Raw genomic sequence first — 13,666 nt, forward strand, 5'->3', positions numbered from 1 at the left:
ATCAATATGGCTCAACTGTCAGTGTCACTCATCAATCAGTAGCTGCTTCAGCATAATAGCGGGTAAGCAAGTTGGTGAGGACAAAATGAAGGTATCAGTATTTGAATCCTTCAGGTTAATTAGCTGCTCTATGTCATTGCAGTTGAAAAGACCCAGTGATGCAGCATTCAGATCATAATCTATTGAAATTGCCCTGGGCTTCAGAATCATCAAGTATGCCAGTGGTCCAAGCTTCAGATTATTCATAATACCTCTGAACATAGAGAAAATATCAGATAGAACATATATATTATTGAAATTCAAATTCATGTAGAAGATGTCATTTTCTGTAGATGCTATTATCTCAAAGTAATTTTCAGCATTCACCTGCAGATCATGATGAATATAGTCCTGGCATTCCAATAGGCCAGTGGATATAAAGTTGGCAGATAAGCCTGGCACCAAATAGATGTGCTCAAATTCAATTAATCTTTCCCTGACTGGGATGAAGACAACTCTGATTCCTTGAACCTTCAAGGTAGCTTTGTTGGCCACTTGAATCATAGAGCTGCTAATCTTTGTTATTTAAGAAAATCACAATCAATCACATACAATATGACATCTGACCTCACTATTTCATATAATGAATGGGTTGATGATTGGTTCAGCAGAGTATGCAGGCACCTCAATGACCTGCACTAGATTTGTCATTTAAAATATCTCAGAGCTGTTATTTGCAGTTGATGAAGTCTTCTTGCTCTCACTACTCTTCTTATTATTATATTTCTCTATTCTTGCTGTGTTGGTGATTCTTTATTCTTCAGAAGCACTATTCAGATTGGCTGCCCAGCAGAGCCCACCATGATGATGCTCACATTTCAGGCAGATTGAGAGGTCAGACTTTGAACATTCACTCATTCAATAGCCTTCATGTCCCCTGGGTCAATCTCCACAGGCTGAATTATTTTGAATATTGCTGCTATTATTGGAACCTGCAGCTGTGTTTTCAGCCTGAGCCACATTGACTGAAGAATTAGCCACCTGAGCAGGCTTCTTAATCTCTTTGAGAGAATTCAATTGAGAGTGTATTTCCTCCATGGTTGAATGAACATCCAACACAACAGACTTTGATTTAGACTCTTGTACCTCCTCAATTTTCTTTTGCACATAGTTTCATCATATATTGAGAAGTACAGAATAGAACACATGGAATATCATATCATTTGGCAGTAAGATATCAAGTATTTCTAATTTCATAATAACATCATTGAACTTATCAAAAAATGTGTGTACATCAGTGACTTGAACACCACTTATTGATGTAAATGCCAGGACTGCTTTCCTGCAGAGCTGTATTCTTAGAATGAAGAACTCCTCCTCAATCACACATCAAAGAGAATAAATGATTCTGCCCTCATCATACTTATTAAAATGAGGCCTAATGCTGGCTGCCAACGCGTTCAAAATGAATGTATAAAGTCAGCAATTTTTGGCCTCTCAAAAAAAAGCTCATTCAGAGTCTCCATCAGGGCTTTTGACTTGTTTGTCCTCCAATATAACCCAGCATTGAGCATCAATTAGCTTGGCCTTCATATTCACATGCCAGGAGAGGTAATTTGAAGATCTGACCAGAGCATTCAGCTTGATGGCATATTTAGTATTCTGTTTGAACTGGCTGATCACCTTGCTGACATGGCTATCCAGGTCATAGAGATTATATTGCATTCAGGATCTCAAGTTCAGATTCCATGCTGACATTTGACTCATCAGTGGATTTGCAGGCATTGCAGCCCTGTCATTCTGAGCATGGAGCCTCTTCAATTGAAGTTGAAGCTGCAATTCTTTGCATCTCTCTTTTTGAAGTTCTAAATCAATCTTTTGATGTTCAAGATTCAATCTTCTCAGTTGCAATTCTTCAGAGTTGGTTGTTGATGATGGATTAGAGATCACTGCAGACATCTCCACCCCATCTTCTGAAGAAGTCAGGTTGGTATATTTGACACAACATAGATGAACTGGCCTCACTGTGATAGAGACTGTAATCAGCCTGACTTGCTGATTGAGCATTCTGAGAAGTCCAATATTGGAACTTCTGAATGCCCCTGGGGGGGTCAGTGAGCTCAGAGCCCTCTGATCATTTTCAGATTGATCAGATTGACTGGATTGACTTGATTACAACTATGAGTGAGTCATTATACATTCTGCCATGTCATATTAATCTTCTTTATAATGGAGTAATCTTATTCAGTGAGATTCTTATCTATAAGCTTGATTGAGCAGATTGACACATTCTTGTGTGATCAGTCACTGAAAAATTAGTGAGTTGCAGATTTTTTCACCTGCTAAGCAAATGAATTGAACACAAAAAAAATAATAATAATATAAGAGTGCATCAAATTGATCAATTGACATAAAATAAGACAATATTATATTGACTGAAGCAAGCAGCAATTAATATACACTATATTTAGCAAGAATTCCCTGAATTGGCAGTTATTTGCGCAAAAATGGGTCTCATAACCTGTCAAGGATAGATTGCTTGATTGATTATGAAGTGATCACTAGCTACGCGGAAGTTATATACAGTGTGAATTACATAAGAAGGCGGATAGGCCTGACATTTATTAGTTGTAGCTAGCTCGCTTAGAGTCCCACAATGCAACAAGGTTGATAACAGTCCTCTTAGAGTTAACTAGTTACGAATAGTTAAGGCAAAATATTATCAATCACAGCGAGTCACACTAGATGAGTCATCCCTTATATCTTAGATCATGTGGCAAACCCGTGTCCTAATTAACCCCCTTCCACTAGCTAAATGTATTTTCATGACCTCATTTTGATTGCTTTAAGGATTTGACTACATTAATCCATTTTTGAAAGTTTCTACAGATTATCCGTGGATAATGATGGGGCTTCTTTTTCTTCCTGGCATCACATACTCTTACAACGGTCTACATTCAACGCTATGAATTCCATTGTGTAGACAACAAAGCGGATATGAATGAACCAGCAGCCGGGCCCAATGAGCCTTCTGCGTGTGTGTGTGTGTGTGTGTTTTTATTTAACACCCAGTTAGTACACATGTCTTATGGGCATGTGATCTAGTAGAGTCTGTGTCAAACTATAGGGTGGGTAGAGCTGTGTCTGTAGGCAACTATCTATCTAGTAGCTATCTTACAAATGAGGCATAAGGGTTGTGTATTGCTGCACTGACAGAGCTCATGAGTCAGTTGCCATAGAGTAGAGGTTTTGAGAGATTTTAGATTTGTGAGAGGGAGGTAGAGAAGGCAGATAGAAAGAAAGACAAGGAAGAAAAGAAAGAAGAGAAAAGAGAGAAAGAAGGAGAAGATGAGAAAAATGAGAACAAGACAGAGAAGAGAATAATCTGTGAAATCTGATCTGAAGATGTGTGACAGTGCATTGAACAGATATTCTGATAGAAGATTGTTTCTCTTAGTCAGTTATTGAATTCTAGAGTCTCATGTGAGATTGTCAGTGTTTTATAAAGATTGTAGATAGATTAGCACTGCTTTGCTACTTTTCTTACAAGAGTGCAATAGTAGAAATGTTCTGAGGTTTTGCTATGTTCACACTGACAGTAGCACTCTGCATCTTCATGCTTAAGATGACTGTGATAGACTGCAAAGTCTTCATAATCTGATCAAACAGCATAGAGCTTTTCTAATGTGAAGTGTGAAAGTTTTACCTCTGTTGAGACTCTCTTTAGTGAAATCTTCAGCTTCATATAGTGTTTGAGCTGATTTTTGACTCAGTAGTTCTCAAAGGCCTGTGTGATTTGTTTCATAGTGTGCCACTTTATATAAGCTAGAGTGTCTATGCTGTCAGATTGAGATATCATGCTTGCACTTGCTGTCTGTGCTGTAACTGCTTTGACTTCAAGATCTGTCTTTTCATTATCAGTTATGTCTATGTGGTCTGAGACTCATCTAATGATCATTCTGCTCTGAGTGATCAATGAGAGTCTATCCCTGCTCTGCCAGACCTTTATAGCTTTCAGAAACTGCATGAAGACCTGCTGACTAGAGGTGTTTGACACAGATTCAAGAGCTCATGCTATCTTCAAATTGTCTAGACAAATGTAGACATTGCTGACAAACTTCATCTGAGATAAGATGATGACTTTCTTTAGACTCTGCAGAGCTGTCATTGTCTCTATGTCAAAGATCTCTGCTTTATTCATTGACAGATTTTCTGTGAAGATTAGACAGTGTTCACTATCTCAGCATATAGCTCATTCTGCATCAGTCACATGCTAAGAGTGCTCTATCTGTGATTCATCAGTAAAGATCATCAGATTCAGAGAATTGCATTATTGTAGTCAGCTCTTAAAGTCTTGTGCTGTCTGTTTCTTTATGCAGTCTGTCTCATACTCAATCTGCAGATCTTTTTTCCTGAGAAATCTCATTCAAGAAGATGTGAGTAGAGAATCATATGCTTCTATTCCATCAGCATGACTGGACACTCTAGACAGACATGTGATATAGAGCTTGATGATAGCTACTTTATTAGAGTGTCTCACTAGTGAGTGTCTCTTGTCAAGCTTTTTGATTCTTACTGCAAATACAGCACATCAGTTGTCTAGTGTCTCTTTCATTGACATGATTTCTAGCTCACAGTGTAGAGCTGAAATGAGTGTGATTTTGTAGACTGACAGTGCCTCTCACAAAGCATCTCTAAGAACTAGATCTAGCTTTCTGACTAGACAATTCATTCAATTAAAGATTTTCTTTTCCTTCTCTATTTGTGTGACTTCAGGTCATCAGGCCTCTGCTTCATAGCAGAGCACAGAAAGCACACAGATCTGAATGAATTGTCTAAGCAGTTGTACTGAGGCATCTCTTGCTGTGTTGCTTAGTGCCTGTATGTCATTAGACACCTGTTATGTCTTAGCTGTCATGGTCTTCATGTGTTTCTTGAAGCTCAGTTTTCTATCTAGTCAGATTCCTAGATATCTTATGAAGCTTTTCACTGCATTTGCTGTAATAGAGTGAGTGTCAGATGTTGTTTTAAGATCAATTGAGAGGTTTGAAAGAGTTCTGTGCTGTGTGAAATGTGCTATCTCAGTTTTAACAAAATCAAATGTCAGCTCTTCTTTGCTGACTCAATCATTTAGCAACTTGAAATTCTTCTGAAGAGTAACAACATTCTTTTCAAGAGTGATTTCAGCACTAAGCAGTTCTAGATCATCTGTGTAGCCTGAGCATGCACATCTTCTTTGTATAGTTTCTAGAAAGAACAGAGACTGAATAAACAGCATGAATAGAATAGATGAGACTGGCAAGTCTTGTAAAAGTCCTGCTGAGATATCAAAGAGCTCTTTCAGGAGTTCATTCAATCTGATTCTGTCTGTGTGTTCTGTCATGAAGCTTTTCACTCATCTAATTAAATTTGATGATCAGTCTTGTTCTTGTAATTTCTGCAGCATTCTTTCTCTGAGTACAGCATCAAAAGCACTCTTGATGTTCAGAGTAAGAAGAGAGACTACTTTTTCATGAGCTCAGACTTCCTCTATATCATGAATCATCAATGCCACTAGATCTGAGGCAGCTCACTCAGGGAGGGCTTCAAAATGCTGAGAGTGAACAATCTTCTATTGTATAGCTGTTCAGATCAGTCTATTAGCTATCAGGCATTTCAGTCCCTTTCTCAACATTGAGAGAAGGACTATAAGTCTGTAGAATTGTGAGAGTGTTGAATCTCTGTTGACCTTAGACAGCACAATCAGTATGACATCTTGAAAGAAGGTTGAATGTTAGTCAACTCTAAAACAGACTCTGAACAGTCTTTCCACTGATATCTTAATATGTGATCATGCCTTTTGTAGTATCTCTATTGGCACTTCATCAGTTTCTGAAGTGATATTATCTATGTTCAGCAGAGAACTTTGTATCTCATGTTCTGAGACAACAGGAAATGATAATTTGACTGATGATGAGTTGAATCAGCTAACTGAGATATTCTCTCTGCTTGCAGTCTTCTGTAAGAGCACTCATTGCAGAAGATCTCTTTTCTCTCTAGAGATTGTTCACATTCACCTAGTCTCTTCATCTACAAGAGAAGGGGAATGAAAGGAGCCAGTTGAATGAGCTCATTTAATCATCTTAAAGATATCTTTCTCCACTGAGACCTCTGCTATCTTGTCTCATCAGTATTCTCTCTTGACTTTTCTGATGATTCTGACTATGTTGCTTTTTGCTTCTCATAAAAAACTAGAGTCTAGGTGCTGTGCACAATGTAGTGTTGTCACTGCTTTCTGACAGTTCTCATTTCATCATGACTGACCTGTGCCTTGCTCAGTGCTCTTCTTAATGAAACTTTTCAGAGAAGCTATTAGTGCATCTGTGATATCTTTAGTCAGGGCATTCAGCTGATCTGTATTGAGATACTCTGAAATATCACATAGTTTGTCTAGTTTTGACTTATAGACCTTCAGTGTCTGATTAAAGACCTTCTCATTCATGATGTTGAGACAGAAAAAATGAGTTGATCTGTCAGACCTTGTGTCCTGTGGAAGGCTGATTTTGATGAGAAGAGTCTGATGATCAGAGAAAGTATAAAGAAATCTGTCCACCTGTATGTCCACTTTTTTGATAACTAATTCCAAGGTGGCCCAGGCCAGGTCTATCATGTTATGCTCATATGTGAAGATGTCTGAGTCCATGATGAGAGTAAAGTTGAAATTCATGATCCATTGCAGGAATGATTCTATCTACATACTTGGAGACACTCCTGGTTGCCACACAGAGTGCTTGATATTGAGGTCACTAGCAAGGAGCAACAGAAGTGCTGAGACAGATCAGAAGAGAAAACAGCTCACATCTTGTTCAGAATCCTCTGTGCCTGAGAGTGCATTGTATATGTTGACTGTCTGAAGCTGTAGATCTCAGATCTGTATGTGCAGCATGTGAATGTCTCAGTTTTCTGCTCAGAGGCCTGAGACTGCATGAGCATGAATTTGTGAGTGTTTACACACATAAGTGAGGACCTGTGACTTTCTGTCTCACTTTTCAATTGAGGCAAAGCAGTTGAATGCTAAATGCTTTTTGAAGATGTGTTGACTTAAGTTCCTGTGAATTCAGAGTTTCTGTATGAGAAGAATGTCAGTCTTTCTTTCAAATGCTAGATTGAGAGCTGTCTCATGTGCTGAGTCTTCTTTTTCTACATTGACTTGCATAATCTGCAGAAATTGCAGAGATCTAGAGTTCTTCTTCATTGAGTAGCTGAAAGGAGAGTGTTGTTGTGTGAGATGATGTGTTGAGTGTTGCATTAGATGTTGAATTGAGTATCATGCCTAATGCTGTGTCTGATGCTGTGCTTAATGCTGTGCTTGATGCTGTGTTTGATGTCAGTGTGAGATTAGATCTACACTCAGTAGAATCATTCAACCTCAGGTCTGCTGATGACTCTCAATCATCACATTTGCTGTTACTTGCCTTGATCAAGTATGTCTTACTCTGTGCATTGCAGATATTTCTCAGCTGATTTCTTAAGTGTCTTTGAATAGTCTCATTCTTTATTTCTGATCTGATGAGGCAGTATGAATCATCTGCAGCATGTGATTCAAGATAGTTAGTGCAGTGATTGAGACATTCACATGCTTCATTCTTCTTATGACAGAATGAATTTTCTTTTACATGATTCTTAGAACTGCATTTTTTGCAGTGAGGGACATGAAGACAGTATCTCTTTTGATGAAATTCTCAGCATTTGCTGCATTGTTGTATTTTAATCTTAGATGTCTTTCTGATCACTGATCTTTAATATTCATATAGTTTCACTTTTGATGACAGATTTACTGCTGTCTCTTGTGAAAAGTGTAATATAAGAGTGACTGTTGAGTTTTCAGAGTGTATTTTTGCTCAGTGACTCTGGACAGACTTGATTTTGATTTGAAGTGTAAATTCTTCTGTCATAAATTCTGCTGAGAGATGCAGAGTTTCATCATCATAGTCACTAATCTTCATGAGCAGCTTAGAAATCAGACAGATGATTCAATGTTCTTTCTTCTCTATTTAAGCATTGATGAGAGTGGCTGCTAAAACATTCTTTTGAGCTAGCAGGGTCTTCATGTCTTGCAAGCTTATAGAAATGATGATAATGCCTGTGAGGATGACTTGAACTGCTGTGATGACTGCTGTCAAAGACTCTAGAAGTTCAGTCTTCAACTTTCTAAGAGTAGCAATTGAGCTTGCTTTGCAAGCTAGATGATCTAAAGGTAGACATGTAAGAATTTATGATGTTTTTTCTTCTCTGGAGTTATTTCTAAGCAGAGGTTTCTGCAGTATAATTGCTGATGTTTTTGTTATATTGATGCTGTCTGCAGCTGTCTTTGTATAGATAAGAGCTCTTGCATCATTTGCATCAGTGAAGCCAGCAGGCTTGATTGTGATGAACTGCTTAGCTGTTTCTAGACTTTCATTGTATCAGTTCTTGACTAACATCTTCACAGCAGCTCCAAGGGCCAGTGCTCTTGATAGGTCTTTTGCCTTCATGACATCTAAGTCTTCTTCAATCTGATCAAGCATATTTGCAGCAGCTAGTGCTTCTGCATGGGATTTCTGTGCCTCAGCTTCATGAGCAGCTAGGAGATCACTAGCCATCAGGCCATGTAGATTGAGGTGAATTGATGCAACATTTCTGCTCTTTGAGCTGCCTGCTGGTGTAGGGGAGCTTGAAGACTCCATGTCATTCAGTTCACATGTGCAGCAGGTGATTGAGGTGAGGAGATGGAGTCTCTTGGATGGACAGTGTATGAGGGAGCAGATGCACATCAAGGCTCAGGACGCGTTCAGTGGTGTTGGGGGGCTGGGTGCACTGGCGGTGCTGCGTCAGCACACCATCAGGCTTGCTGCCTGAGGGGATGGGAGAGAGCTTATAGGGATGTGATCAGGATTGATTAAGATGTTTTTGTATAACAGTTCTGCCTGACCTTGTTGTTGTGGGTTGTTGGTGGGCCTTCTGCATCTGGCTCTGGAACCCGTTGATGCAATGCAATGCACCCGAACTCACGGGATTTCCTTCAACCACTTTCAACTACTTCTTGCGGTGTCACGTTAGGGACCTGATTGCTGTACCCGTTGTCCCACTGTCGGAAGTTCAATCTTTCCGCAGCAGAAACCTGGGATCCTTGAAGTTGCGGTGACGGCATACGTTGCAGTGCACGCCAGTTTAATTCCGATCCTAACCACTTCAGATACGGTTCTCTGCTGTGGGTTCATATATGCTCCTGAAAGCTGTTGAGGAGAAACTGTTCATCTTTCTATTTCAGCGTCCTGGAAGGTCCAGCTTGCTCTGAACCTCTAAATGGGATGTTGATATCACCGCATTATGTCAAATCAATCAAATGACCACTCGGGAGAACTACAACTTATTCACTCTGTGGTTACTCTTGTGATCGACCAACATTTAAAGACGCCATCGGGACCCACTCACCTAGGCTTGGCTGGGGTTCTCCACAAGAGCTCGTTGCAGAAGAACGACTGTTGGAACTTCTGGAAACATGAGACTGGAAGAAGGAAAATTGTTCTGTAAGCTGTTTAGGATTAATTACTGAGATATATCCTGAATCCATTCATTTTAGACACTACAAGGCTTCTAACAAATTCATTCTCTACTCAATCAAACTCTGACCTGATAGCTGCAGGTGATCAGATCAACAAAAGGCATTTGATACCAGAGTTGATGCAATATCCCAAATGACTACACTTGGTCAAATATGCTTTAGTGCAGGCCAAATTCCAATAAACAATTACCTCAAGCAGAAGGGATTTCGGGAGGGTGTTTACCGACATCCCAGTGGCATTTCCAGCGGTTTGCTTACCACACCCGTTTCCATCGTGATTACAACTAGACTTGAAACCAGGCAACGTGGTCGCGAATATACTAAGAAGGAACCATTTGTCATACATTCAACGTAAACGGAAAAATCGGTATATCGTTATTCACTTCCATTATTGTAAAGAATTACGTGGCAGCGCGGTAATTATTAAATATAGAAACCACAATGTGATCTGATTAAGCGAGAGTTACAAGCAATTATTAGTTAGTTAGCTAGAGAGCATAAGCCAAATTACACGCACAGAAATACACTACGCCCAAACCTATATAGACGGCCAACTTCTCTAGGTGTGCGTGATGCCGGAAATTTTCTGGTAAAGAATATATCCGAGGAATTTCCATTTTTTTGCTTTGAAGGGTATATGTAATTTTTATTTATACTATATAATATGAAGTTAACACTAAAGGGTGTGTTGGAGGATTCCCCGGCTACCCGAGGTCACGTGCACCTATATATTTATTAGTTGTAGCTAGCTCGCTTAGAGTCCCATAATAAAGAAGGGAGTAATCGGTCCTCTAAGAGGGTGAACGCCTGGAATCGTTGTTCTGATAATTAAACTTTAGTTAAACCTTAACTGAACCTCAGCTGACATAGACAATCTACGTAACTTGGAAGTCATTTCATCATCATCCAGCCAGCAACATACGGAATAAATCAGCAACAAACATCTTATCTCCATCATCCTGTCCAATACTTCAACATATCTCATCCCCATCTATATTTCCTAGCCTTATTTTTTTATTCTCGTTCTTTAACGACTTGTATACCTGCCACAACATCCAATATCATTCCCTGCAAGATTACATCAGGGTCTCCGAAAACAATGAAGCTCCCTGCCTTGCTCACCCTGGGTGTCGCAGCTTCGACAAAGGTTTTGGCAGCGATTGTTTCAGATCAAACTCCCCTAAATGATGCGAAGAAGGACGAACTCCCTGAGAAGTTCCTGATTGAGGTCGCTCCCGGCGATACACGATGGGTTACGGAGGATGAGAAATGGGAGCTGAAACGGGTACGTTTTTTTCAACATCTGGTCTCGATATGGCCTCTACTACATGCATGCACTTTGACATGAAGTTGTTGCTGATCTTCTGTACCTTTCCCCGCTACAATAGGAGGGCCTCAAATTCTTCGATATCACCACAGAGGCCGAGAAGGGTTTCCTCCCGAAGGCATTCCCTACACCAGCCGTTGTTAATTTCCCAAGCGAACTTAATCGAAGAGCCGAAGTCAAACAATTAGCAATGAAGCTATCAAAAGAAAACATGTTCAACCATTTAACCAACTTCACCGCTTTCCACACGAGATACTACAAATCCATGATCGGCATACAATCAGCGACCTGGTTGTTGGAGCAGGTGCAGAAGACTATCAATGATTCTTTAGCAGTCAACTACGGAGCGAAGGTTGAGACGTTCAACCATTCGTGGGGCCAGTTCAGCATCATCGCCAGCATCCCTGGCCGGACTAATAAGACTGTGGTAGTCGGTTCGCATCAGGACAGCATCAACATGTACCTGCCGACGATCTTGGCAGCTCCCGGTGCAGATGACGACGGCAGCGGAACAGTAACTATCCTTGAAGCTCTTCGTGTCCTTCTTAAGTCAGACGCGGTTGCGCAGGGAAATGCGACAAACACGATTGAGTTCCATTGGTATTCTGCTGAGGAAGGCGGCTTGCTGGGGTCCCTGGCTGTGTTCTCCAGGTACCAGCAGGAAAATAGGGATATCAAGTCCATGCTTCAGCAGGACATGACTGGGTATTCTCAGGGGACTCTTGATGCCGGTGAACTAGAGTCTGTGGGTGTGATTACGGACTACGTTCATTCTGGGTTGACCGAGTTTATCAAGAAGATCGTAACAGCGGTAAGTTCATTGCTCACATTTCAGATAAGAAAACATAATTCTATTTAAGTAAATCACTAATGATTTCCTCTCTTTTCTCTAAACAAAACAGTACTGCGACATCCCCTTCGTCCTTACAAAGTGCGGCTATGCGTGTTCCGACCACGCCTCGGCCAGGCGATTTGGCTACCCATCCGCCTTCGTGATGGAGTCGAAATTCGAGCATTCGAGCCAACTAATCCACACCGTCTGGGATACGGTCGAGTATCTCGACTTCGACCACATGCTGGAGCATGCTAAGATGACCCTGGGTCTAGTTTATGAGCTTGCATTCGCTGAGCTATAAACCAAAACACAAACCCTACCTAGAGTATAGATATTTACATGGTTCCCTTCTCTTCAAATTACCTTTATCCATACCCTATGATGACTGGAAGGAAGACCCAACATTCTCATAGGCACTCTCGAAGTGGATTATGGCACATGAATCTACAGGTATGCATACAAACACATAATGTCATGCGCACACCGTTGACAACTACAGAAACAAAAAGCAATCATACTTCTTATCCTGACCCCAACCTGAGACCTGACTCAGGGTTATCCATTCCACAACAAAGTCCAATGGCACTAAAACATTAGAAGTGACATGGCGCGTGTACTCTTGCAACCCTGGGAGTTCTCAAACATGTTCATTGCCTTTAAAAAAAATTTCTTCCTCACATACCTTTAAACCCTTTTATTAATAGACAAGAACAAGAGCTTCTGCGTTTCCTCCTGGAAAGACGATGTGATGCGGAGGTGACGCTGAGCATGAATGAAATACCTGACAGGAACTCACTGTCGTTTCTTTTCTTTTCTTTTCTTTTCTTTTTTTTTTTTTTTTTTTTTTTTTTTTTTTTTTTTTTTGTGACAAACGATACAATCAATCAATAGGAGTCGAATAAATAGAATGCATGGAGTTTAATAAACTTTATCTAAATAATTCAAGCTAAGTTATCAAAATTGAAAGTATTGGCATTATTATCATGACATCTTCCTGCCATCCCTCAAATTCCCTTTCCCTACCGTTTCTGCGACACTTAGAGAAAAAGTAACATGGCAGCCTAACGCCAGATCATCAAAAACAAAATACTGCTATTAAGAGTAGACACCAACTATGCCTATACTAACCTAGGTTGGGATAAATTATGCAACGGATCCATGCAATGATGCATTGTCCCGCCAATATGCACTCTTGTACTCCATACTTCCCAACAATTAGAGAAAACGTCATTATAGTCGTTATTTATGAGAGAGAAAGATGAGGGAGACTGGGAGATGAGAATCCTTTAAGGATCAACAATGACGCGAAGATGAAGATTGAGGATATAGGGATAGAGATATATTAGATGATATGTATGAAACTACAGTATGTATACTTGAATGTTTATGAAGTGGAGTAAAAATATCTCGTCATGTCAATCCATAAAGTGCTTGTAACTGACCATACAGATACAAAAGAGTCGCTCCCCTGGCCATAGTCACATCGGCACTGTCACCTCGACGCAAAGGGGAGACAAATAAAAGACAAACCCTATAACTCTATACCAGCCTATGGAATATCCACGACCACCCCTCTCAACTCGGTTTAGCTCTTCTTAGCTTGTATGTACCACTACATCCCGCTGCATCCGTATGTTGTGAAAAATGCATCCCCATCCACATAGGCACATACATCTATACATTCGTACGTCGCCTCCAAGGCTCCCTGCTTCTCAAGAACCTCTTGTTTCCCGCTATGCGACGCTGTCAGTAGTATCTAGGAACGAGGAACAGTGACCTAAGGTCTTAAAGAGCTAGAAACTAAATAAAATTCCGCCCGTCAATCACTATAAAATCCTGTTACCAGCTGTATCCACTCCTCAAGAGTTCGTTCAAGTTTCAAGGCGCAGATGGAAAAAGGGTCCGAATGTACTTCGGTAGTGGTGTCCACAGAAAACAATAA

General features: G+C 40.3%; 2 protein-coding genes across 2 annotated transcripts; both read left to right on the forward strand.

Moving 5' to 3' along the window:
• Positions 1 to 9,327: 9,327 nt before the first annotated feature.
• PAAG_08381 (hypothetical protein) lies at positions 9,328 to 9,917 on the forward strand (the record flags this gene model as incomplete). Its single annotated transcript, XM_015846495.1, has 2 exons — positions 9,328 to 9,527; positions 9,677 to 9,917. The coding sequence occupies 2 exons, from the start codon at positions 9,328 to 9,330 to the stop codon at positions 9,915 to 9,917; spliced, it is 441 nt and encodes a 146-aa protein (XP_015701159.1).
• Positions 9,918 to 10,661: 744 nt separating this feature from the next.
• PAAG_08382 (Lamina-associated polypeptide 2) lies at positions 10,662 to 12,025 on the forward strand (the record flags this gene model as incomplete). The annotated part of the gene is made up of 3 exons (XM_002789634.2): positions 10,662 to 10,847; positions 10,951 to 11,700; positions 11,792 to 12,025. The coding sequence occupies 3 exons, from the start codon at positions 10,662 to 10,664 to the stop codon at positions 12,023 to 12,025; spliced, it is 1,170 nt and encodes a 389-aa protein (XP_002789680.1).
• Between the last annotated feature and the right edge of the window lie 1,641 nt (positions 12,026 to 13,666).

This window comes from Paracoccidioides lutzii (genome assembly GCF_000150705.2).
Source record: "Paracoccidioides lutzii Pb01 unplaced genomic scaffold supercont2.33, whole genome shotgun sequence".
Taxonomy (NCBI): Eukaryota; Fungi; Ascomycota; class Eurotiomycetes; order Onygenales; family Ajellomycetaceae; genus Paracoccidioides; species Paracoccidioides lutzii.